This window comes from Phyllostomus discolor, chromosome 12, assembly GCF_004126475.2.
Source record: "Phyllostomus discolor isolate MPI-MPIP mPhyDis1 chromosome 12, mPhyDis1.pri.v3, whole genome shotgun sequence".
Lineage (NCBI taxonomy): Eukaryota > Metazoa > Chordata > Mammalia > Chiroptera > Phyllostomidae > Phyllostomus > Phyllostomus discolor.
The window spans coordinates 31,189,576-31,215,626 of NC_040914.2; the positions used below are offsets into that span (position 1 = coordinate 31,189,576).

The 26,051-nt window shown below is 48.1% G+C and overlaps 1 protein-coding gene across 1 annotated transcript; it reads right to left on the reverse strand.

Moving 5' to 3' along the window:
- Window positions 1-791: 791 nt before the first annotated feature.
- Window positions 792-21,461, reverse strand: NIPA2 (NIPA magnesium transporter 2). Its single transcript, XM_028503665.2, has 6 exons — window positions 20,942-21,461; window positions 12,724-12,955; window positions 11,256-11,312; window positions 7,631-7,721; window positions 5,692-5,852; window positions 792-2,217 (listed from the first exon to the last, which is right to left on the reverse strand). The coding sequence occupies exons 2-6, from the start codon at window positions 12,860-12,862 to the stop codon at window positions 1,583-1,585; spliced, it is 1,083 nt and encodes a 360-aa protein (XP_028359466.1). The 5' UTR covers window positions 12,863-12,955; window positions 20,942-21,461; the 3' UTR covers window positions 792-1,582.
- Between the last annotated feature and the right edge of the window lie 4,590 nt (window positions 21,462-26,051).

Here is a 26,051-nt window from a genome sequence, read left to right on the forward strand (position 1 = left end):
ATTTAAACTATTCATATTACTGAGTTTTATAAAAATTATACACCACGGGGGTGAGGGGGGCAAATGGTAATGGAAAAAAATACAATGAAAAAACAAAAAAAAATGATAAAATGAAATGTTCTAAGCACTCATATAAAAGACAAGTGCTCTAACTTAAATAATGAAGAATTTATTACTCTTCAGCTCTGCATTCTAGTGGGCAATACCGCACCTGAAGGGTGGGGTGATATTGGCTCTTGCTCTTAAATTAGGTATGAAGCTCAGCTGCAGGTACAATTCATCAGGAAACATACAGTACATCTGTGGTACAGAATCCCACGGGGAATCCGTCCGGGGAAAATGTCTAAAAAGGCTCCCTAAAGGGTGTCTAATAAAACTGGGTGGGAGAAGGGATTTCTTTCATAAAACTCGGAGCCTCTCAGCTCCTCCCCGGTAACGCTGGCGGGGAGCTGTGTGGGCGCGAGTGACGAGTGGGCGGTCACACGGGGAAGCGCAGCTGTGTGACCCTGACCCTGTGCAGGACCGGCAGAATGGAAACTGCCCGAGAGCTCCCTACCACTCCCCCACCAAGGACATTAACTGTCGTCTCTTCTACAGCCAGCGAATCGCTATGATCGCAGGTCTGGAGCTGGACAGAGTTCCTTATTCCGTTCTACCTTTTCTGCACACAGTTGAAATGTTCCAGAAACAAACATTTTTCATTGATATTTCTAAACGAACTCTTAAAATACCTGGAAAGAAACCCAATTTTACAGACAAGCTCTAAGCATTCAGACTTAGAAAAAGCTTTGTTTCCATATGTCTCTTTATTTGTAACATAAGCTAAATTTTTAAAATTACCTTCTTTTCCCAGAGTTGTTAGAAGACCTAAATGACAGCGTAACTCATTATGAAAATACATTGCGCAGTACAAGACCTGCTGTAAAAATGGGAATCGAGGTTCGGGGCTCCAGGGGTGAGTCACTGAAGGCTGAACCGGCCCACCAGCTGCAGGATGCGCTGGAGTAAGGGCACCCGGGAAGGGCGTGCGACACACGCGGCCCAGTCACCCCAGAAGCATTCCGTGTGGTGGTTTCCCACCCTCTTGTCAACGAGCCGCCCTACTTTTAGTTTTTCCTCTCACACGTGAAAATAATTCATCAGACGGGAGTCATGTTTGTAGGTAAGCTAAATCACAGAATAATACATGGAGATAATTTGTTCTTTTTTTCAATCAAAAAGCCTTAAAGTAGGGGTGCGAATGGAGGCCACAAGTGTACGCTGCAGACTCTCATCACCACTGAAGAAGCATTTTCATAGACTCGAAACTGTCATTAGTGCATTCAGAGTTGGGTGAAAAAAAGATTTTAAATACTGCTACAATAACACAATGTTTACAAGAATCAGCTGGGGACTGAGGTCATTTTAGTGAGCTACCCATCATTTAAATATAAGAAAAGTAATTCCTTGGTCCAAATTAGTGAAACCTTAAAAAAGATTGTCTCTAGAGAACATTATTTGAGGAGAACCCTTTCCCAGACACGTCCTGATACTCCAATTCATTTTATAACAGTGGCGGACGGACCTTCCGATCACATGGCTGTCAGAAAGCTGTCAGGCTGCCGTTTCTCCGGGAGACGTTGTCTCCCGCGTGCTGTTCCAGCCCGCAGGTCACACCCTCCTCGGCATTGTTCAGGACCTCGTACATAGTCCCGAGGCCACCGTTCACGGCTTTCTCGTCTCTTCGAAAAGACACGGGCAGACTGGCCAGGCTGAAGCTGACGTCCTTGAAGGCGTGCAGCAGGAAGATGCCCACGATGATGGTGCAGAAGCCGCTGAGCGTGCCGATGATGTCGTCCGCGGGCATGTCCTGCCACTCCTTGAACAGGATGGCCGAGCACGTCAGGACCGACGTGGTGAAGAAGACGTAGTAGATGGGCGTCACCAGGGACGTGTTGAAGATGTCCAGCGCCCGGTTCAGGTAGTTGATCTGCGTGCTCACGCACACGATGAGGCTGAGCAGCAGGGCCCAGGCCAGCGGGTGCCGCAGCACAGGCCTGCCCGCCACCAGCTCCTTGATGGCGATGCCCAGGCCCTTCACGCAGGACACCGAGAACGCCCCGATCACGGAGCAGATGGTGATGTACACCAGGATGTTCGTCTGCCCGTGGCGGGGTCCCACCACGAAGATCAGGATCAAGGATACGATGACCACGAGTGTCGCGAAGACCATGAAACCTGTAGGAGGTGAGGACGGGCTCTCGTTAGTCAAATGTTTACACACTTAAAGAAAACCGGGAATCCGAAACCAGGTGTTAACTTGATAGGGAGGAGGGACGGTGCAGCCCTAAAATAAGTATCAGCTGCTTCTGCAGCTCCCGCCACAGTGCACTCCCCAAACTTCAGTCAGACACACACGCTGGAAGAGTAAACTAGGCTTCTATTCATAAACTCACACCACCAACATTTTTCTTAAGATGATTTTACTTTTAGAGAAAGGAAGAGAAACATCAATGTGTGGTTGCCTCTCATGCACCCTCTACCAGGGACCCATCCCGCAACCCAGGCATGTGCCCTGACTGGGAATCGAACCAGCCACCCTGTGGTTTGTAGTCTGGTGCTCAATCCACTAAGCCACACCAGCAAAGGTGTGGGCTCACCACTAACATTTTTATGGCAGCACCTTGGGCACCCCGATAATTACAGCAAAGAAAACAGCATCAGGCTGACGTACAGCCATCTGTTCTGCAAATAGCATCGCCTGTCCTCCACGGGAGGGTTCTCACCCAGGACAGAGTGCCACGGAGTCCAGTGGAAGGAATCACAAGGTGACCTTGAGCTCAACAAGAACGGGAATTTCAAGTCACATTTGCTCTAAATGGAGTACATTTTTTACACATTTAGGGACAACCACTGGGGTAGAGAGCAAATCAATGTGAAAACATGGAAACAGCTGCCAATTCCGGCGGAGCAGCAGACGCAGAGCCGTGGCAGCCCGCTATTGCCCAGAGCACCCAAGGGCCCTGCGTGCCGAGTGCGCATGCTCCGCACAGCGGCCCTGGGGGGCGGCCGTGGCAGCAGTGCGAGGAACAGGCACAGCAGCCACTGTTCGAGCCTCAGATGCTGCTAATAACACAAGCAGTCACAGGGCATTCAGAGGAGCAAACACAATGCCAAGAACAGATCACAAGAGGTGCTGCTGGGGATCTGACCAGGGCCAGCCCGACCCTGGAAAGCGGCCAAGGATCCCCAGGAGTGGTGCCAAAACATCCAGAAAAAAATCGACACCTCTGATCCACGGTGACAGAGGACTGCCTCAAAACGGAGGACCCTCCATTGCACAGAAACAATGAAAACCGCCACTGTCTCCTCAGCAGTCAGAGCAGCCGGGAGCCCCACCTGCAGAAACGGAGCACAGGGGGTGAGGCCAGCCCCGCGGGACTGTTCCCACAAGCAACTGCCAGTTCCAGGGCCGGAAAGCCAGCAGGAGGGGGCCACCGGGGCTGGTGGGAGTTCAGTGGACTAGGTCAACAAAGGAAGTTGAAATCGTGAGACATAATGGGCCAGGACCCCAGAAGGGAGGGCAGTGAGGGGAGGTCGGTGCAGTGTCTGCACGCAGTTCTCCAAAGGCGCTGCGGGCCCAGCTGCTGGCACGGAGCCAGAGGGGGAGGCAGAGCGCCTGGGGAGGAGGCTGCAAAGGCGCCGCAGCGTGGGTGGCAGGGGGGTCCAAGCCCACCCCGCAGGCCATGGGTTCACAGCCAGAAGGTCTGGGAGCAAGAGTATGGGGAACCGGGAAGAAGCTGCCCCAGCACAGTGGAAGCAGCACGTCGGGGAGTGGGGGGAAGGTGACCGGCTGCACTCCGACCTGCCTGCCCGTCAACATACCACGTCAACCCGAGCAGCCGGAAGTCAAACTCAACAACTAAAGACAAAGGAGAAACATCACAGGAACAGGCCCCGAGGCCGGCAGCCAGCGAGTCTTCGCTTGTCAGGCAGGCGCGGAAAGGTCAGAGAAAGGTCAGGAACGCACGCACAGGAGTGTCTGGGTGGAAGCCCAGCCAGCCAGCCCGTCAGGTGCACAGGACACTGCGCCGGCAGGGGCGGGGCGTGGGACGGTAAATCCTGCTGTGAAAGCCGACAGCTGATGGCCATGCCATCCGAGAGCCAAAGCAAGTGGCCTTGATTTTCAAGCCCCACACACCCAACCCGGTTCGGGCAAGTTCACCAGGTTGCAAGTGAAGAGGCCTGGTCCCAGCCCGGCCCTTCTCCAGTTACTTCGGTGACTCCGGACAATTACCCGAAACTCTCTGGTCCTCTCACCTGTCACCGGGAAAACAAAGATTTCTGCCACCTCTGACGTGGGCGTGCCTATGAGATGCTTATGGTGCCTGATCAAGACCGGTGACTCATTTACTGGGAAACTGGGCTGCCAGCGTGAGAACTCAGTTACTCCTCCGCTTGACTTTCTGCCCTAACTTCCTCGTCTCAGACGACAGAGAACTCGGACTTGACCTTGTCTGTCAGTGTCCACAGGCAGCCAGGATCCTATCCCAACATCTCTTCCAGCCTCCACCTCCAGCACCAGCCTCGTCCAGACCGCCAGACAGCCGGCATCCTGCATGCAAACTTCCCCAGAGCATCCACCTCCGCCCTGGGCGCCCACCCCGGGCACTGGCCCCAGGCCCCATCCACCTCCCGCCCACACTTCCCTCTAGTCCTCCCCGCTCAGCCCTCTCAGGGCGCTCTGACCTCCTGCAGCCTCGTTCAGTTCCTGGCCGGGCTCCCCAGGCCCTCAAACTCTTACCCAGTCCTCTCACCAGCCTGACTTCCCACTTTGCTCCAACCGGACCTCCCTCTACCCCACATGCTCGCACACGCCCGCCCCCTGGCCTGCCGGAACGCTTCCTGTGCCCCTCTTCCTACTGTTTTATCAAGGTCTCATTTAAATTTTCCCTTTAATGCAGAGTTACCTAGTTATGTATTCCTTTTTAGCACCAGAGCCTGCTCCCTTTTCCCTAATAAGCAATGTTTATCTTTCTATTGGCATGGTTCTTGCAAAATAAGTATTGTTTTGTGTGCTACGAAAAAATGAAAATAAAATCCATCAAGAACCCAACACATCCTACACACTGAGCGCCTGTGGGTCTGATTCCTGGTTGGGCACACATGCACTTTGCAGGTTCCGTCCCTGGTGGGGCGCATTCGGAGGCAACCAATCAACGCTTATCCCCCTTTCTCCCTCCCTTCCTCTCTCTCTAAAAAAATAAGTTAAAAAACAAACCAGAACCCAGCACACTGAATAAAACTGACCCACATGCAGGCAGTGAGTGAGGAATTTCAGACAGTGAGGGCAAAGAGAACATCCTAAAAGCTCCCAAGGTCAAATGACAAATTTACACACACACACACACACACACACAAGATAAAGACTCCTGGCTGGTGTGGCTCAGTGGATTAAGCACCGTCCAGCAAACCAAAGGGTCACTGGTTCGATTCCCAATCAGAGCAAATGGCTGGGTTTTGGGACCGGTCCCCAGTAGAGGGCGCTCAAGAGGCAACCACACATTGACGTTTCCCTCCCTCTTCTCCGTCCCTTCCCCTCTCTAAAAACAAATAAATAAAATCTTAAAAAATTGTTCAGACAAACTAAAACACTCACTAAACTGAAACGCTACACTACAGTGAGCCCAATACAGCCTTTCTTTCCCTCACCTGGGTCCCCGAGCTTGTGAGACATTTCATCGAGCGTCTCGATCTCCTCTTCCTTCGGAGCATGGATGACCATAACCGTGGATCCCAGGATACTTAGCAGACATCCGATTTTCCCATGAAGGTTAAGCCTCTCGTTCAGAAAGTATGAAGAGAGAATGGCACTAAACCGGGAGGGAGAAGGTGGGTAAGATTCAACTATTCAGCTACTTTTCTCATTTTTAAATAGCAACACAATTCAGACATTAAATAGTTGAACTTGAAGTAAAACATTGGAGGCTTATAAAGATTCCGGCTTTCAGCCGAGGGACAGAAAATGCCTTTGATCACAAAATGAAAGCTTCTGGGAATCACCTGCTTCGTCGCACACTAAGCCGGTAGTTTACCATCCTTCTGCTGTGGAAATCAGCATGAAATTTATAATAAATGGAGCTACGGACAAATCTGCTAATTAAGAATCTATGCAAACCGATGTTTCAAATTTGCTTCACTTTAATTTATCCTCATTGGCTGACGCATCCCTCTTACGTGTTCATTTAATTCTATATAGTTGGTCTACTAATGATCAAGTTTCAATGCTTTATAGCTAGTTTTATCCAAATATTACAAAATACAGTATAAATCTATAAATGTACTAGTATAATATACAGAAAGATTGGGATATAAGATATATACCATAAGATATCTTTATATATAATACATACTATCTTGAAAAATAATGTTATTTACATGTAATATTTATATATACAAGGGGAGACCCCCCCCAAAATAACCCTGGTATTATCTTCTGGAGGGCAGAAGATAATCTGTAGTCCAGGATTCCCCCACCAGGTGAGTGTTCCAGGAACCCATCTGTATCAGTGCACCAGCTGGTGGTGTTGTGAGAGGTTGCATTAGGCTCCAGTGAGTTTTTTCCAAAGACTCTTTCTATGCATTTGCCCATTTCATGATGGGTGATTTATGAGTACACCTGCCCACACAGCGCTGTGTTCTGCAGTTTTTGACAGAAAACGGCACGACCCCTGGGCTCCATCCTCCCTATTCGCCCCGTTTCAGCCCGAGCAACCCTTTTTGTTTCTCCAGAGGAAAAAAGTCCTCAAGAAAAATGTTCTGCGGATGTGGAAGAGGAGAAACAAAAAAATGGCAGAAGCATTTAAAGGCATCAGAATTGGTGAGTTCAAAAACGGTTTTGACCAGTGGAAAAAACTTCTCGATAGGTGTATTACATCCTTTGAAGGTGACTGAAGTTGAAACATGTGAGAATAAATACACAGTTTTTTATAAATAAATTCTGAGTATTTGGGGGTCATAGACACATCATTTTAAAAAAAGATAAAAATACCTATCAATTAACTACTCTGGGGACAGAAACCAAAATCCAGCCTTCAATATGGACTTAGCATCTTAGCGAATCATTAAAGGAACAGAAACCCAACAAGTCCTGGATGGCTCCCTGCAAACAAGCACCCAGGCTGGTCTTGAGAGGCACCTGCCCTGCCCTGGTCAGCGATTTTTGGTGGTGGAAACAGGTAGAACAGGTAGTGGAATAGGTAGAATAGGTAGCACAATAGGCAGCACAGGTGGAATGGTGGTAGAATAGGTAGAAACCTGTCCATCACCAACCACCCCCACCAGGTGCACGTGTCATGGGATAAATACTGTGACAATTGCCACTTGGAGTTTTAAAAAACTGAAGTGGAAGTAAAACTAGTGCTGGCTCTGAACAAAGAAGACAAAGCACAAAAGTGTTTTCTCTTATAAACTGCCGGCTGGTCTGTGCGCAGAAGATAAGCTTTTAAAAGCAAATTACAACATGGCATTAAAAACACTCTCCAGGCTGTTTAAATGTGAATTCTGCTGAGCAGGTGTCATTAGCTGGCCCCGCCCACTTGTGGTCTAAAACGCTGTCCGGTGTCGCAAGCACGGAGCCCCGAGCCCTTACCTTACAAGGACGCTGAGGGCACCCAGAGGAGTCACCAGGGTGGCAGGCGCAAAGGCATACGCAGCGAAGTTGGCCACCTCACCGGCGCCCACTGGGAGGGATGACAAAAGAAAAGTCTCAGAGAGAAACATATTCACTCAAAATGGAAATACCTGCACTCTACTTACAGCGGTATTTTTATATACTCCTTCAACTGTGTCTGGTAATTTCCTTATTTTCTCCCATCTGTTCATAAATTCTCAACATCAGAACAGAGTCAAAACCAATCAGACACAATACAAATCTGTGAACTGAACAGCTGTAATTTATACTTAGTGTTTGAAGTAAACAATTTTAACAGGTATTTATACCCTATGACAAAAAACACAAATCAATTAAAAGCCGCTAAAACTGGTGTGAAAATATTTGTCTTTTTCACTGACTTTTTCTGTTTTGAAAGACTTATTTATTTTTAGAGAGAGGAAGGGAGGGAGAAAGAGAGGGAGAGAAGCATCAGTGTGTGGTTGCTTCTCGTGTGCCCCCAGCTGGGGACCTGGCCACAAACCAGGGATGTGCCCTGACCGGGAATCGAACTGGTGACCCTCTACTTCATAGGCCAGTGTTCAATCTGTGGAGCCACACCAGCCAGGGCTCTTTTTTAATAAAAAGAAACCCAACTCTTACATATCCCTGGGTACCTACTAAATGCCAGATGTTATTCTAGGATGAATAAACACAGTAGGGAGCAAAACAAAGATATGACCGTTTTAGTGATAAAACAAACCTACATTTTAGTGAGAGGAACAGACGAAACCCCTGGCAAGGGGTCCGATGTGTTACGCAGAAAAACATGAAGGCGAGGAATGGCACACCAGCAAGCAGGGTCGTGGCGCCCACATAGGGCAACAAGGGGAAGCTTCGCAGCTCTGACATGTACTGGGGGGTGACTTTGCATCTTCCTGGTGGCAGGGAGCGTCCCAAAGGGGGAGAACAGCATGCACCAAGCCTTAACTCAGGGCACTGACTGGCGTGTCTGAACAGCGAGCGAGCTGGGGAGCTGCGGCGGAGCTCGGGACATGGAGTGCAGCAAGGGGGTCAGAGGTCTGGACACCTCTGTGAGCCCCATGAAGGGGGTCCCCTGAGTGGAAATGCCACTGGGGAATGGTACACAGGAAAGAGATGTGGTCTCTTAGAAAGATCACTAGTAGCTGCTGTGTTTTCTAGAATGGTCACGTTGAAATTCACTCAGTGGTGTGTGAGTACCTGCCACACACTCTCCGCAATGCGTGCCGCACTCAGAGGTAAGTCTGCCATTGTTCCTGGGGAGTGAGACTATTTCACTGTGCTTTCAGCTCACGTTGCCCCTTTTCCGTTGTTTACTGGCCAAGTGAAATCTTTTCGTGAAGCAGCTGCTCAAGTTTCCCCCTATTTGTTTATTAGGCTACTTGTTTTCTCTTACTGAGGTGATTTTATTTTGAACATGAATTTGCTGCGGGTTAAAAACCTTGTAATTATTATTTTTACATACTGTGACTTGTCTTTCCATTCTCTTAAACTCCTGATCAAAAGAAGTTTTTAATTTTATTGTGAAATTTAAAAATATGTTCCAGCCCTGGCTGGTGTGGCTCAGTGGATTGTCTCCTGTACTTCTAACCAAAGGGTTACTGGTTCAATTCCCAGTCAGGGCACATGCCTGGGTTGTGGGCCAGATCCCCAATAGGGGGCGCACGAGAGGCAACCACACATTGCTGTTTCTTTCCATGTCTTTCTCCCTCCCTTTCCTTTAAAGAATTTTTCTCTTCTATTTGTTAACATGGTAAACCACAGTGACTGGTTTTCCAAATTTAGACCAATTTTGCATCCCTAGAATAAATCTAATTTGCTCCTTAGTTTGTTTAGGATTTGTATATATACAGGCTGGGGTAAAACCAGGTTTACAGTTGCCCCTGGGGCTGCCTGAGTACCTCGCCAGGCAACTCTGAGTTAGCAGCCGGTGAGGGAAAGGCCAAACTGCAATGCCTCTGGCTACAGCTTCTGAAATCACAAAGCATCACTCCTGCTACACTCTGGTCACCGGGGCCAGCACTCACCGGCGCCGGAGGGCGCCACACAAGGGTGTGAAAACCAGGGGTGAGGCTCTGGGGGCCACCCTGGAGGCTGCCCCACACCCCTGCACAGCCCAGGCACGTCCCACCTCCCCAGCCTTCACATTTACTGTTTCCTCCCGTTTAAAATGCTCTTTCTGCTCAGCTGGTGTGGCTCAGTGGACTCGGCGTCAGCCCACCAACCAAGGGGTCACCAGTTCGATCCCAGTCAGGGCACATGCCTGGGCTGCGGGCCAGGTCCCCAGTAGGGGGCATACAGGAGGTAACCACACATTGATCACATTGATATTTTCCTCTCCCTCTTTCTCCTTCCTTTCCCCCCTCTCTAAAAATGGATAAAATCTTTTTAAAAAATAAATAAAACACCCTGGCTGGCAAAGCTCAGTGGATTGAGCGCGGGCTGCAAACCAAAGCATCGCAGGTTCGATTCCCAGTCAGGGCACATGCCTGGGTTGCAGGCCACGGCCCACAGCAACCGCACATTGATGTTTCTGTTTCTCTCTATCCCTCTCTAAAAATAAATAAATAAATAAATAAAATGCTCTTCCCCCGAATATCCATATAGGCAGCTCCCTCACTTCCTATATGAGACCTGCCCCGACCCCGCCTCTAAAATGTTAAGTTGTCAATCCTTCCTTTAACCTCCCTTCCTCTTCAGTCCTAACCACTGTTAGCATTTATTCCGAACACACTGTAACTTATTCTCTTGCTTATTATTTGTCTTCCCTCTGGAATGCTCCCTCTCCATGGGTAAGGATCTGTTTCTCTGACTAGTGCATCTCACCACCAGGTATACAAAAAAGTGTATTTGATGAGTGAATAGTCAAATCAGTCGCTTTGTTATTTCAGCTGCCCTCTGGCTTAGAAAGAACATTTACGTGATTTAACCCTGAAGACTTGGAAGGCTCAGGGTTTTAGGGGGCTTTTTCTCTGTCCCTTTCTATGGAAAGTCCTGTCAACGGCACTGCTTCCCAGCTGGGAACCCCCAGCAGGTGGGGGGTTAAAAAAGGGTGCTTCCTGTGCCCTTTCACCTTCAAAAGCACCGAGTCAGATGGAGCAGAGGTGTAAGGACACAGACACATGTCAGACAAGTTTTCATCGGACAGGTGAAAGAGTCCTCCCATTCAGATTAAGGAAGCTATTAAACTGTTAAATGACTTGTACAGGCTTCCACTTTAAATTGTATTTTCTTAATATTTTATTATTTATTTTTAGAGAGAGGAAAAGGGAGGGAGAAAGAGAGAGAGAAACATCCATGTGTGGTAGCCACTTGAGCGCCCCCTACTGGGGACCTGGCCCGCAACCCAGGCATGTGCCCTGACTGGGAATTGAACTGGTGGGTGACCCTTTGCTTCGCAGGCCAGCACTCAATCCACTGAGCCTCAGCAGCCAGGGCCAATGTTAAATATTTTGAGTTTTGTTCATTAGTAAAAGGACTTATTTAATCTTTTAAAAGTTGCTGGTAACATGAAGCTGTTAATAGCATCTGCAAATATCTCAGTATACAACTATAACGTTTTCTGAAAATACTCTGTACGTACTTGAGAGCAGTCCAGCCCACCACAGCCATTCCTTAAGGTACGCGTGGCCGCCTTGACCTGTGGATGAAAACACAGTTCACTTCTTGGAAAGGTCACCAGGCCCCTACAGATTTAGGATGACTATTAGTAATGACAGATTTTAACAGATCTCATTTGCTGCTCAGTGCTGCTTTGACTACAGGTTCTCTCCTGCATAAAGGGATTTCTTAGATAACATTTTTATGATCACATAACAAAAGGGGATGCAAGGGTCACAGAATGCTAAAAGCGTTTAGGTTTTAGTATCATACTGAGTGAAGGAATGAAACCAACCCTTATACTTCAGTCTTTTGTGAAGTCAGCTTTTATAAAAAGTAAAGACAATGAACCAATCAAAAGTGGTCCAACCTCCAAGGAACTAGCCTGAGAGCTGACAAGCCCCACAGTGGTGGGTCAGCCCCTACGAGGCCGTGACCTTGGACAGAGCGGCCCACACTGACCAGACATAAATAGACAGAGCCCGGCTCACGGTCTGGAGCTTCCCAGAAGCTCCTCCTGCCTTTTCACTTGACCTTCACCCCAACCAAAGTAATCAAGTCAAGTAGTCAGTCCTTAAGCAGTGTGCAAAACAGAAAGTGAAGCAAGGAGAGCCTCTGGCAAGCATGGCCGTCATGGGCAAGGAGAGTACCTGCCACAGGAATGGCCAAGGAGGAGGAATATACTTGTTCCAGGGGCTCCCCTCCGCCCATGAAACCCCAACAGAGGCTAAGCTTCACAGTGTGCCTGATGAGGTTTGGCCACACAGATGGCACAGCCAATAGGGAGGTGACATTTTTTACTGTCAGAACAGGTCTTCCTAGGAGGCGGGAACCAGGTCTAGAACTGACGCAGAGGCTGAACTGCAGAACGTGAGTGGGATGCAACGCAATGCTGGGCGCAGTCGTGAATGCCACTGAGGAAGTCAGAGTCGGGGCCCAGCACCTCAGACGTCCCCTGGGGCCCCCTGACCTGTGAGTAGTCTCTGGGGAAACAACCTACACCTCCGTGCAGAAGTTTACTGGACTCAGGACTCTTCACCCCGGGGAAGCCCTCTCTTCCAAGGAAAATATGCCTAAGGTAAAAATGCAACTTCCACTATCCCGGACAGAAGAGCCTCGTCCTGATGAGGTTCTGATTCTCTGCAACCCAGACCTCCTTTCTCAGCAGAGTCATCAGAATGTAAACAGCTGGGCGCTAATCGGCACCGCCCCCAGGTCCCACTTGATGATACTCCAGGGGCGAGTGAGTAGTTTATCAGGCATCATCTCCCTTCCCTTTTTTCTCATTACAAAACTGATGTTGCATCCTCCACCCACGTTTACAACCCTCGCGGTCTGAAGTTCTGAATACCCTCACTAGGAACCAAAAAGGGGCCGTGTCCACAGTCCAAGCCCCCAACGACGTCAGCACGCACGCACTGACGTCACACCGTCGCCGCGGCACCACCTACCTGCTCTCATGGAGCCTTTCCTGGCAAGTCGCAGAAGGCCTTTTTTTTTCAAAATGAAACTCCCTCCAATGAAAACGCTGGAGCTCATAGCCAAGCCCAGACCGATATAGAAGTCATATTTTCCACGCCCCTGGCTCATTTCGTTCGTGACTCAAGAGGTCCCTGCGACTCACATCGGTCACAGTGAGACGGGACGTGCCGTGCAGGAGGCAAGACGAGGCGGGCTGCAGACCTACGTGACGCAAAACAAAAGATGATCTTCAGGGAGTGATCAAAACAGCGTCCTTGCGATCCAAAATTGGGCTTCATTTCTCTTCACATACACAGCAATAGTGCTTTCCTTGTTACTGCTATTGAAAAGCAATGTATTTAGTAGTTATATGTAGTGCTAATCTGATTGCAGCAAAAGATGGTATCGCGACATAAAACTGTCCTTATAACCCAAACTCAAAGGACCAGAGGACAAAGTGGTGGTTACCAGTGGTGGGGGCTGGGGGGAGGGGGACAAAAGGTGCAAATTCCCAGTTACAAGATAAGGCAGTCCCGGGGACGTCGTGTACAGGTGGTACCACAGTGAATACTGTACTGGATATTTGACAGTGGCTAAGAGTAGATCTCCAAAGTTCTCATCACAAGAAAAAATGTGTATTGCGGTGATGTCAATTACTATGGTAATCATTTCACAATATACACATACATAATTATCATGCTAGGTACTAAGTAAACAGATACAGTATTACAGGTCAAGGCTAACTCAGAACCACATCGACACTGAGTTTATAAACGCTGGTTTCATACTTTAAAAATGTTTCCAGTTTTAACTGACAGTCCACAGTGACAAAGCTTTACTTATAAGAAAAAACAGCCCTGGCTGATATGGCTCAGTGGACTGAGTGCCCGGCCTGCAAACCAAAGGGTGGCCAGTTCGATTCCCAGCTGGGATACATGCCTGGGTTGCAGGCCAGGCCCCCATTAGGGGGCGCCTGAGAGGCAACCACACATTGATGTTTTCCTCTCTTCCTCTCCTCTCCTTTGTCTAAAAATAAATAAATAGTTATTAAAAAAGGAAAAGAAAAAACACTCTACACAATGAACATGAGACATAAATATACACATCTAGCTTATAAACACACCTAATTTCGCAAACGTGTCCTTATAATCTATATAAAGAAACTCCAAGTGTCTCACCCACACATTTTCTTCTTAGAAAGCTGCATGGATATAAGCACATGGTGATTCACTGCTCATTGAGCCTATCTGGGGGGGTGTGGGGACAAGGTGGATTGCACATAATTTCGTCAGCAGAGTGTGGTGGCCCTGGCAGACACAGGTGCACCAGGCTGCAGGTGTGCTGCTGGTGGCCTTGCCAGCAAACACAAAGGCCACAGGCACCAGACGGCTCAAGCCACAAGACCCAATGGCCAACTGGTGAACTGTTGACAAAGGAACGAAAACAAAATGTAGAAAGTGGAGGGAGAAACATTAGTCAGCAACAAGGTTTATGATTGGTTGTAACTACCACCCAGTTTTCTGGTACTTCTTGATATTTTTTGTTTACGATTTTACTTATTCACTTCTAGAGAGAGTGGGAGGGAGGGAGAGAGAGAGACAGGGAGAGAAACATCACCGTGTGGTGGCCTCTCTCGTGCCCCCTACTGGGGACACAGCTCACAACCCAGGCATGTGCCCCGACTGGGAATCAAACTGGTAACCCTTTGGTTCTCAGGCTGGCACTCAATCCATTGCCCACCAGCCAGGGCAGAGTTTTTGTTAAGTGCCAGCCACAGAAACTATGGATGAGATTATGCATCTATATGAAATCCCCCCAGCCCTCCTAATGCCACTCCGAAGGCAAGATAACGCGGTGGGGAAAAAGTCCTCAGCTGGGATGTGGACACTCAGGTCTGCCTCTAGCTGGGGACATCACTGTGAATGCATCATAACCTGAAGACACACGCAAGAAAGAAGTTAAACCATCTATAAGGTCACTGAGGATTTTAAAGTGAATAAGCTATTGACCATTTTACGTGCCAAACTATGCTAACACCCAGCCTCCACTTCAGCCTGCCTGTGGGATCCCTGTGAATCAGGGAGCCCCGATGACCCAGATGGTCGGTTTGCACGGAGACGCAAGCACGTGCCACCAGGGCGGGGAGGCGGAGGCCTGGGAAGGAAATGGCGAGGGGAGAGCATTCCCTCTGCACGCTCTAGTGAACTAGCTCTAGTGAACTACCGTTTGTGAGACTCTCGCCTGCAGCGTTGCCGGTGCACTGCACGCCCGGTCTGTCCGTGCTGACACCCCGCTCTCCCTCACTGGCCTGCCAGCAGCTTTTCTATCCTGGGCACCCAGGTATCTGGAAGTCTCAGAACACATCTTCATACATGTATTTTGGGGATAAGTACGGATGGATGGGATCACATAGAAATGAGCCTAAAAAATAAAGTCGCCTGCTCTTGAGAGGTCGTTAGCAGACACGAAACCACCGCATCAGCTGGATCAGCATCCCAGAGCAGCGCAGCGGGCAGGTGCGCCCTCCCAACGAGCAAGGGTTGCCCCACTGTGATAAGGGCACCCTTCCCACCCCCCACCCCCCACAATACTGCCGTCCTGAACTCTGTTCTCAATCATGCGAGTGCCAGTGAGGAAGTGACTCTAGTTCCTGGTTCATAAATCTCCATGTTGAAGGTCTGAACGCTCTGGAATCAATGAAATGGCACTTCGTTATCTGTGAGACCAGACCCAGAAACAAGCTTATCTGCGATCAACAGCTTTATCTACAAGTCCAATCCCAAAGGACAGCCTCCCACATCCACACTCACACTCTCCATACTCAAACCTGACTTTTCGAACACCCAGTGTTAATTTACTAGCACTTACTAACGCTTCCTACTAACTGTCAGTAAACGCAAGCCCCCTATGGGTAGTGTTAAGGTCTAAAACCAAGACCTGGTGCTGTGTGCTGCCTTGGCACATGGTAAAACTACCTAACCACACGCTTCCTTCGCCTTTCTGCTGCCCAAAGACAGTCAATAGCCCCCCTACCCCCGAGGTTCCTGCTCAGCCGCTGCCCTGCCTGGAGGTAGAGTTGTGAAAGGAGGCCGGTCCCACCCTCCCACAGGGAGGACACACCCTCCCTGCAAAGTCTGCCTCCCAGAGCCCCTGGTTTTTCACTCAGCAGCCCCGCGTGGCCCTGTATGTGGCCAGTGTCCCCCTCCACCAAGGAAGCGCGTAAGTGACTGACAAATGTGGTCCCTCTCCTCAGCCCAGTGTCGGGGCCACAGGGCGGAAACCCCACCCCTGCTAACGAGCTGAGGAAGAGGCCATTAACACAATACATTATAACAGAATCTTACTCATTTTATCCTAAGGTCACTGAAAGGTCAGCATTCCTAGCTTTACTAGGTCTACACATGAATTTCCTCCACTTATGTGTATAAAGTTTCAGGAGGCTGTTTAAAACATATTTATCATGGAAAATGCCAAACGCACAGAGGTACAGAGGAGGCGTCACTGACGGGGTGGGTACTCTTATTCGTGTGGCTTTGGAGAGTGGCGTCATCCCTGCTGCCCACTTCTGTTCCCAGCACAGGGTGTGGCTCCCGTGAGGCCCCTGGGTCTGGACACCCACCCCACCCCGCCAGGACCCACCCTCCTGCCACTGCCAGAGGCCTGGTCTCCACACCAGGCTGGGTCACATTTCAAGCTGAGCTACAGAGAAGTCAATGGCTCCAACCCACAGACACTGACCCCTCCTTGGCACTTGGGTCTGTAGTCAGCCCCATAAAATTTAATATTCTGTTAATGTTCCACCTTTGAAGATAAACTCAGTAAGTTCCTTCAAGACAACGACTTTTTGGTTCTTTGTGCTGGTTTCCCACAAAAGGTACTCATTTACACGGGCAAATTGGATTTATCAGTCTTTCTGGAATTCAGGTTTTATTTCCTCACTCCTGCCACCGCCTGTGTGTATGAAGCAAGGTGAGGGAGGGGGCGAGACAGCAAGCAATATAAAAATGCCAAGCTGCCAACTTCAATCGTCTGGAGAGGAGTGAGCTGCTTGGCTGTTCTCAGACCTGGTAAAGCTCTGCTCCCCTCTCTCTAACTGCAAGTCAGTCAAAGCTGGAAGGCCTTGAAACAGGATTTTTAAAAAATTTCTGCCCTGGCTGGCGTAGCTCAGTGGATTGAGCACCGGCTGCGAACCAAAGCATCGCAGGTTCGATTCCCAGTCAGGGCACATGCCTGGGTTGCAGGCCATGGCCACCAGCAACTGCACACTGATGTTTCTCTTTCTCCCTCCCTTCCCTCTCTAAAATAAAATAAATAAAACCTTTTAAAAATTTTCTTTTTAAAGATTCTATTTACTTATTTTTAGAGAGAGAGGAAAGGAGGCAGAAAGAGAGGGAGAGAAACAGCAATGTGTGGTTGCCTCTCACACGCCCCCTACTGGGGACCTGGCTTGCAACCCAGACATGTGCCCTGACTGGGAATCGAACCAGCAACCCTTTGGTTTACAGGCCGGGGCTCAAGGCACCAAGCCACATCTGACAGAGGTAGGAGTTTTTTTTGTTTTGTTTTGTTTTTTAATTCTTAAGGGTTAGCTCCCAGGCAGAGCCAGAGTTTCAGACAGCTAAACAAGAAAACTTGCTCAGTTTAGGAACTTTCAACAAGGTTCCTAAACCAGAGAAGAGGAGCCCCAGGTGGGTGCCTGGCCACCCGACCTCCCAGAGGTACTGGGTGGATGGCCGCCCTCCCCAGCACACCCACCCTGGGCTGCTCCCATTAGTTATACGTGGTCACCTGGGCAACTACTATGTCACAGGCACTGGAGTTATAAAAGGGATCAAAAGTCCCTGACGTCAAGGATGCCACAGTTGCGAGAACTGAAAATTCTGAAAATAACCTATTCAAATTTTAAACACGCTTTCATAGGACTCAGAGTTTCCAGCTTGTTCTTTCTAAATTTTAACACAAGTTTCACAACTGTGTTCACTAATATTTACAAATATGTTATTAACTTTTATTGAATGCAAGTATTGAAAGTGAAATAAACACATCTCAAAGAAAATAAAATTGTGAAACTGGTAATTTAAGAAATAGGGACAAATGGACTGACTACCTTTCCAACACCCAAGAGGAAAGCCTCAAATAAATTCACTTTACAAAATGACTAACAGCCTTGACCCTCGAGGCTCAGGGGGGTTGACGTTGCCTTGGAAAGCGGAAGATCACTGGTTGGATTCCCAGTCAGGGCACACGCCTGGGTTGTGGGTTGGATCCCCAGTGGGGGGCACACAAGAGGCAACCACACACTGATGATTCTCTCCCTCTCTCCCTTCCTTCCCCTCTCTCTAAAAATAAATTAAATCATTTTTTAAAAAAAGAATAACAGTAGGCAACAACATCACCAAAGTCAGTGAATTTCAGAAGTGGTGCCAGCTTCAGTCCGTTTACAGCGACATTTCACTTCCACAAAAGCTAGAGAAGATCTGACTGAGGCCAGGGCCTCTGATGAGAAAACAGGCACAGAGATGCTAATGAGGCAGCTTCTCTGGTGGGCAGGGCAGTGGGCAGCAGAACCAGGCCAGGGCCCCAGGTCTCATTCGGAGCGGGATGCCATTCCCATGGGGTCCGTTCAGTCAGGTGGAAGGCGAACACGTGGCGCTAGAACCAGCTCCAGCGCAGGTCGCCACCTCTGTCCTCGTCACCCAAACTGGATACAGAAGTCAGGGTGCCAGAACGGCTCCACCTTCCTGAAACTCGGCCTGGCCCCTGCATGTCGCCCCCGACCCTAACCCAACTAACGCAGCGTAAACACAGGCGCTCCCATACTGCCCGAAAGAACACACGCCTGCCACCTCCATCTCCTGCTCGAAATCTAGAACGGCCCCTCTCTCTGCAGAAGGAAGCGCGGATGTTGTAATCCAGTAACTCAGTCTTTCACCATTCGGTCCGAACCCGCCTTTTCAAACTGCTTTCCCAACACTGTGGTTCAGATACCCCGTGTTCTGCCCGAGGTCCGCACGTGGCTGCCAGTCTGACCGACCCCTCCCCCTGCTCCACATGGTGGACATATCCTCCCGCTCATTCCAGAACCTACTTCAGAAAGCACTTCTGCAAGGAAGCCCTGCTTGCATTCCATCTGCCAGAGCAATCAGCCTTTCCTGAACTCCCAAGCCTTGAACCTAACCTGCCTTTGGACATTTTTCCTAGACTACGTTCTGGCTACTTATGTACAAGACTCACGTGCACTTCATGGTGGCTCCCTGCAGACAGGCTGGGCACACTCAGGTCACTTACTCAACCAACAAATGTTTACATGAATACACATTACCTTCCAGAAACGGGAATACAGCAGTAAATAACACAGGCCCAAACCAGGCCCTCATGGAGTTTACCTTGTTAGAGGTAGGGCAAGACAATAAGCAGAACATTATATATGCCCTGACTGGTATAGCTCAGTAGACTGAGCACCGGCCAGCCTGGGAACCAAAGGGTCGCTGGTTCGATTCCCAGTCAGGGCACATACCTGGGTTATGGGCCAAGCCGTCAGTACGGCAACCACATATTGATGTTTCTCTCCCCCTCTTTTTTCCTCCCTTCCCCTCTCTCTAAAATTAAAAAAGAACATTATATCAGGTGGTAAATGCTAGGGTGAAAGGTCAACCTTATCTTAACAGCACCGGGGAGTGGGGTTGGTTAGGAGGCCTAAAGGAGAAGATAACATGAAAAGAAGGCTTGGAAGGGATGGGAGGAGAACAAAGCAGAGGAAGAAGCACGTGCAAAGGCACTGAGGTATGAGCAATACACAGTTTCTCAGAAGAGAAAGGCCACCGAGGCTGACACAGAGTGCGTGCGTGTGGGGAGGGAGGGTACCACAGCAGGGTACTTTTATATAATACAGGCAGCCTAAAAATCCATGTAATTCTTTTTTATTATTCTGTCTCCCTAACAGAAATAGCTACCACTTAGCAAACACCTGCAGGGTTGCTGTTCCACATGATTGCTATAAATTATTTCTAACCCATTCAATAATAAGAAAATAGCTTTACCCCCACCTCCCAGAGGTTAAGTCCCATGCAGAGGACCCCAAAGAAAGTGACACAGCCTGAACTGGGACCTCCGTGTCCACGGGACTCTATTCCTGCCCATATGATAATAAAACTTCAGAGGTCTTCATTTGTACTAATTCTGCCTGGTTTCCACAGCTTTAATTTTTTTCCAACCTCTCACTTGGCTAATTATTTTTAAAAGCCATCCTTGTAAATGCTACAGAATCTAACCTGAACCTCCAACCCTGATTCAGCAACATTAAGTCATAAATTAAAATTTTCACGTACATGTAAGTTTAATATGTTCTCTCTTATGGGGAAAAAATGGGTAGAGGAAGTAGAGATGATTCATTTCCTTGTAAATAATATCTGTTATTGTCATTTAAACTTATAAGTCCTGCCAGAGTAGCTCCGGCATGGGAAGAAGAAAATACAGAAGTAGACAAGACTAGCTAGTTACTACCTTTTAAAATCTGGTTACTAGCCTCCATGAAATAAAGACCTATATTCTCTCATATTTCCTCTTACTACTAAAATATATATGTGCCAAATATACATACATATATATATAACACAGCACATGGTATGGAGAATTTCTAGAAACAAAACTAAAGCGTCGTAGTCTTGTATCAAGCGAATTGAAAAACCTAGCTAAGAGATTGAAGAAACACAAAACTATAAACGTATAGAGTTTTGCGCAGTTGCACGGAGAGGGAAAGAGGATTCGGTGTCGTAATAAAAGTTGGGAGATTAAAACACTCTTACTCAGGTCTCCACAGACTTCCAAAGCTTGCCCAACTGTCAGCATTTCCGCAGGAGCTAAAACAATCGCCTAAAACTCACCACGACAAAAGGGAACTGTTTTAATGGACTTAATAACACGCGCCCTGAGGGCTGAGCCAGGTTCCCGAGGTGGTTCACGGCACCCGATCCACGGCGGGATTCCTCAATGCAGGTTACGAAGAAAACCGCCTCCACCTCAGAACACGCCTGGCTCAGTGTCCCGGAGCAAAGGAGGACGCCCACGAAGCGCCCTCCCAAGTCCCAGAGGAGAAGGCTCCCCCACGGTTAGCCCCTTGGCGCAGTCCGAAAGGGGAATGGAGTGGCTACCTCAACCCAGCGGGAAGGCGACCTCGAGACTTCCCCTCCGTTACCCGGCACTGCTCACCTCCACTCACACCTTCCCACAGGCCGTGCAGGCCGATCTCTCCTGCGCTCGCGCGGCCAGCGCCTCCGTCGCCGTCCAGTGGGAGGTGCAAGCATCCGGGGCTGGAGCCGCACGGGCCGTCTCCTCCATGGGGGAGCCTCGAGGGCAACTTGCCCTGAACAACCTCCAGCCCAGGCAGCTACCGGTAGCAAGCACCACCGCGAGGAGAACGTGGGCGCGGTCGAGTGACGCAAGAGGCGGCGTGCGCAGGCGCCTAGCGGAGCGGCAGAAGACCCGACCCCGGCGCGCTGTCTGGAAGAGTTCCGGTTTCTTTACCGGGGCCCGGATAGCGCGGGCACAGCGGACGGCTTGGGAGCCCGAGGGGAGATGTGTTGGAGGCAACGTGTTACAAGGTAGCGTTCGCCTACCAAGGCATCAAAATCAAAGTACAGTGTGCTGCTTAAAATGCGAACTCCAACCCGCGGTGAGTGTGTGAAGAGCCACTTTAAGCGATGTTCTAGCGGTCCCCTAGGGTACGGTCTCCGAGAGAGCAAGGGCGTGGCCAGAACGGCACCCGGAAGCCGAGGCCCGTCGGACAGCGCGGGGGGCGGGGCCAAGTGCTGGGGGCGGGACTGGAGCTGGACCCGGAAGCCGGGGTGCCTGGGGGAATGCCGAGGGAAGGGACCAGGTGCTGGAGGCGGGGCGGGGCAGGGCCGGGCTCAAGGCAGGGCCCTTTAATTTTAATCGAATCCCGGAATTACGTTCTGTAGGAATTTGTGGTGTGGTAAAAGCGCCTTTCGAGACCCTTGGAGCAGAGATTAATTTTTCATGAAGTACATAGGAAACCCACTGTTCGGCTATCCTGCCTTGGCTCATCCGAATCAGTAATTACCTGGGTTACTGGTGCAAAGACCCTTTGGGGATGTTGTTCCGGTTTTTGACTAGATACAAAAACGCTGCTATTCGAAATTTAAATCATTCCTCTTTGGGTGGGAATCTTCCTACAATGAATTATGTACTTAACCAAAAAATGCCAAATCTAATTTGCTCTTTTCAGACTGTAACTCCACTGGACTGTTTTATTATAGACGACACAGCCCCTCCCACTCTGGTTTTAGTACAGGTAGCTACGTAGCTTTTGATTTGAAAGCTTTTGCCCTGTGAGCTTGACAACCAGACAACTTCATTTTACAACTGGCTCAGAGGACCTTTTTTGCCTACATCTTTGGTCTCAGCCAAATTCTAGGTGGATGACACGTCAAATAAGGAATTATAATGAATATCTGAAAAGGGTAAGTGGGTCTCTGACGAAAAACGTCTCTGAGTAGCTACCCATCCACACAGTAGGGACAATGGAGACAGTCAGGCTCCCTCACCTGGATGCCCGGGCAAAAGTGACTCAGTGGGGTTCATATAATCTTGAGTAAGGGCCTGCATGCGCAGAATCAAGCTCTGTCCTATAAGTGATGCCTCCCAATGTGGACACCTAGCTGGAGTTCCTGCTGGCGCGCACGCGCATATCACCCCACCTGGAATAAAGGCAAATCAGACATCCTCACAGCTCTACACACGTTTACCTCCTGCTGTTGGAATCCTGCGTTAACCTGCCCAGCCTGGAGGTACTATGGCACACATGTTTAGTAGAGTGACTTTCAGCTCCACTCTATCTCTGGCCAAGAAAATATGGTGGTTTCCCACCGAAATCGTGATGCCAGGAAGCCTGGATTAGTCTGCTGCAGGAGGAGATCACTTGGAGCAGAGCAACTGGCCATGTGACCCAGCTGAACCATACTGTGTTCAGAGATGAGAGATTGATGAGCCCTGAGAATGAGCCAACTTGGTTGAGGTCCACCCAACTGCACTGCTGACGCACTGATATTTGAGAAAGAATAAATGATTGTTGTTTTAAACCACTCATTTTGACATGGGTTGGCATGTAGCCATAAGTAACTCAAATCCCATCAGATGCCTCTAGGAGGCAGATGATTGTAATGAATGCTGTGCTTGGTTTGTCTGAAGAAAAATCTTAGAACTTGCCCTGGCTGGTGTGGCTCAGTGGACTGAGTATTGTCCTGAGAACCTAAAGGATCACCAGTTCAATTCCCAGTCAGAGCACATGCCTAGGTTTCATGCCAGGGCCCCAGGAGGGGGCACGTGACAGACAACCACACATTGATGTTTCTCTCCCTCTTTCTTCCTTCCTTCCCCTCTCTCTGAAAATAAATAAAATCTTTTTGAAAAATAACGTGTTAAACATATACCAACCATGTGACCCAGCTGTTTTAACTCTCGGTATTTACCCAAGAGAAATGAAAGCACGTATCCTTTAAAATACATATAAGTAAGTATTTAACAGCAGCTTTATTTGTAATAGCCAAAAAAGAAAAATGGAAATAACCCAAATGTCCATCAACAGATGAATGGATAAACTGTGGTATATCCATATAATGGAATACTACTAATCAATAAGAGAAAATGACCCATTCACACATGCTATAACATGGCTAAATCTCAAAATAATTATGATAGGTAAAAGAGGACAGACCAAAAAAGTGGTACTAAATGATTATATTTATATAAAATTCTAGGAATAAATAAATAGAATTCCAGGAAGGTAATATACAGGGTCTGGCACAAATAACACCCCCTTTTATTACATAAAAATCTTTCATTACAAAATCATAAGCATGTCATTCTGCCACTTAATGTCACACTCAAACCCACCCTATAACAGTTTACGTGAAATGTTCAAATTTAAATCGCTGTCTATCTCATGTGTGACGTTCACATACCCTACCGACCACACAATGGCGTTACTTCTGCAGGACCCACATAACAACAGAAAGCAGATACATGGTTGGGAGGAGTGCAGAGGGATGACAATGGGGCAAAAAAAAAACTTTAGGGGTGGTGGATATGGTCACCATCTCACTCATATACCATCATGACATATATCAATACTTAACCTGGCTGGTGTAGCTCAGTTGGTTGGAGCATCATCTCATACACCAAAAGGTTTTGGGTTTGATTCCTGGTCACAGCACATACCTAGGTAACAGATTCAATCCCTGTTTGAACTGTGTACAGGAAGCAACTGGTCGATGTTTCCCTGTTATATCAATGCTCCTCCCTCCCTTCCCCTCTCTAAAATCAATAAATGTATATTTCAAATAAAAGAATGCCAGATGGGGGTCAGAGTGTGATTAACATTGCTATAAAGATGAGGGCAATGTCACACCTACATCATCACACAGGGATGTGACTCAGCAATGGAGGACCTGGAGCACGGACTCTCTGAAGGTCAGGGAGCAGGCCTGGTTTTTTATGCTCCTCAAAATGAGCTGCAGCACTTGCAGCTGGAACTAGAAAGTTCTCTGGTAGGAAGCAATCAGGCAAGTTTTTCTAGAATTTGTCACTCACGTACGTCACAACCCCCAAAACCTAAGTGTAGAGGATTATTCATAGAAATATTTGGGACCTGGCTGGTGTAGCTCAGTAGATTGAGCGAGGGCCTATGAACCAAAGAGTTGCCGGTTCAATTCCTAGTCAGGGCACAGGCCTGGGTTGCAGGCCAGGTCCCCAGTAGGGGGCGTGTGAGAGGCAACCACACATTGATGTTTCCCTCCCTCTCTTCCTTCCCCATTCTCTATAAATGAATGAATAATAATGAATAATAAATAATAAATCTTAAATTAAAAAAGAAATATTTGGTGATTTTTAAAAATGTTTGTTTCTGCCCTGACTGGTATGGCTCAGTGGGTTAGGCATCATCCCATGAAGTGAAAGCTCACTGGTTCGATTCCTGACCAGAGCACATGCCTGTGTTGTGTCCCAGTCCCCAGCTGGGAGCATATAAGAGGCAACTGGTCAATGTTTCTCTCTCACATCCATGTTTCTCTCCCTCTCTCCCACCCTTCCCCTCTCTCTAAAAATAAATAAAATCTGTAAATAAAATCTAATAAAAATGTTCCTGATTTCATTATAATACTTTGACCAAAGTATAATTCAATCTTTTTGGATAGAGCCTGAGAAAACATATTTTTGCTCAAATAAAAAAACAAGTGCTGGTGAGGATGTGGAAATCTCATGCACACTGGGTGGGATTGCAGACTGGGGCAGCCAGTGTGGAACACAGTATGGAGGGTCTTCAACAGATTAAAAAAGGGACTGCTTCATGACCAAGTGATTCCACTTCGGGGTATTTGTCCAAAGAAACCCAAAACACGAATTCAAAAGAATATATGCCTGTCTATGTTCACTGCAGCGTTATCTACAACAGCCAAGATATGGAAGCAGCCTAAATGCCTATGAAAAGAGAAGTGATATACATACACCGTATTTTGCCATGTATGATGCACACTTTCACCCACATTTTTTAGGGGAAATAAGGATGCGTATTATCATGGATAGTACCCAAAATACCTTGTGTCTGTTCCTGTGTTTTGTCATGATTCGTTACATAAAACTTCTTGTACCATATGTCCAAAAATAAATGTTAACATTCCTTTGTAATACAAAAAACGAGTATTTGAATAGAAATAAATAAATAATTGAATTACCAATTAAAACAAAAGACTTTTCTTGCAACTTTGGGCCAGAAACAAGGGGGCGCATGATACACAGCGAAAAGAAATTACATATATATTATCCCGGATATATAGTTTAATGAGATCTTACCATTCATCATCAAATGTGCTGAGTGTAATAAGTCAGGAAGTAAGATAGCAAAAGACAAGTAATATATAATTTCCTTTATATGTGCAATCTAAAACATAAAATGATAAAACAGAAACAAACACAAAGAGAACAGACTGATGGTTGCCAGAGGGGAGGGGGGCCTGGCTGAAAAGGTGAAGGAACTAAGAGGCACGGGTTGGTAGTTAGAAAACAGTCACAGGGTGATGCGGACTCCAACCAGCAGGGCCCATGTGTTGTGGATGCAATGAACAAATTCACATGGACTGCAGAAGTCCTGTGGAGAAAAAGGGACGGCATGGCCACTCTCTGAGTGAGAGAGCCGCTCAACCTTTGCCTAGACAAGCTTTTATTGCTTTTCTGGGCTCATTACATCAAGGATGGTCCTCATTTACTACGCACAGGTTGGCTTTAGGTGATTATGTTTGATAGATAA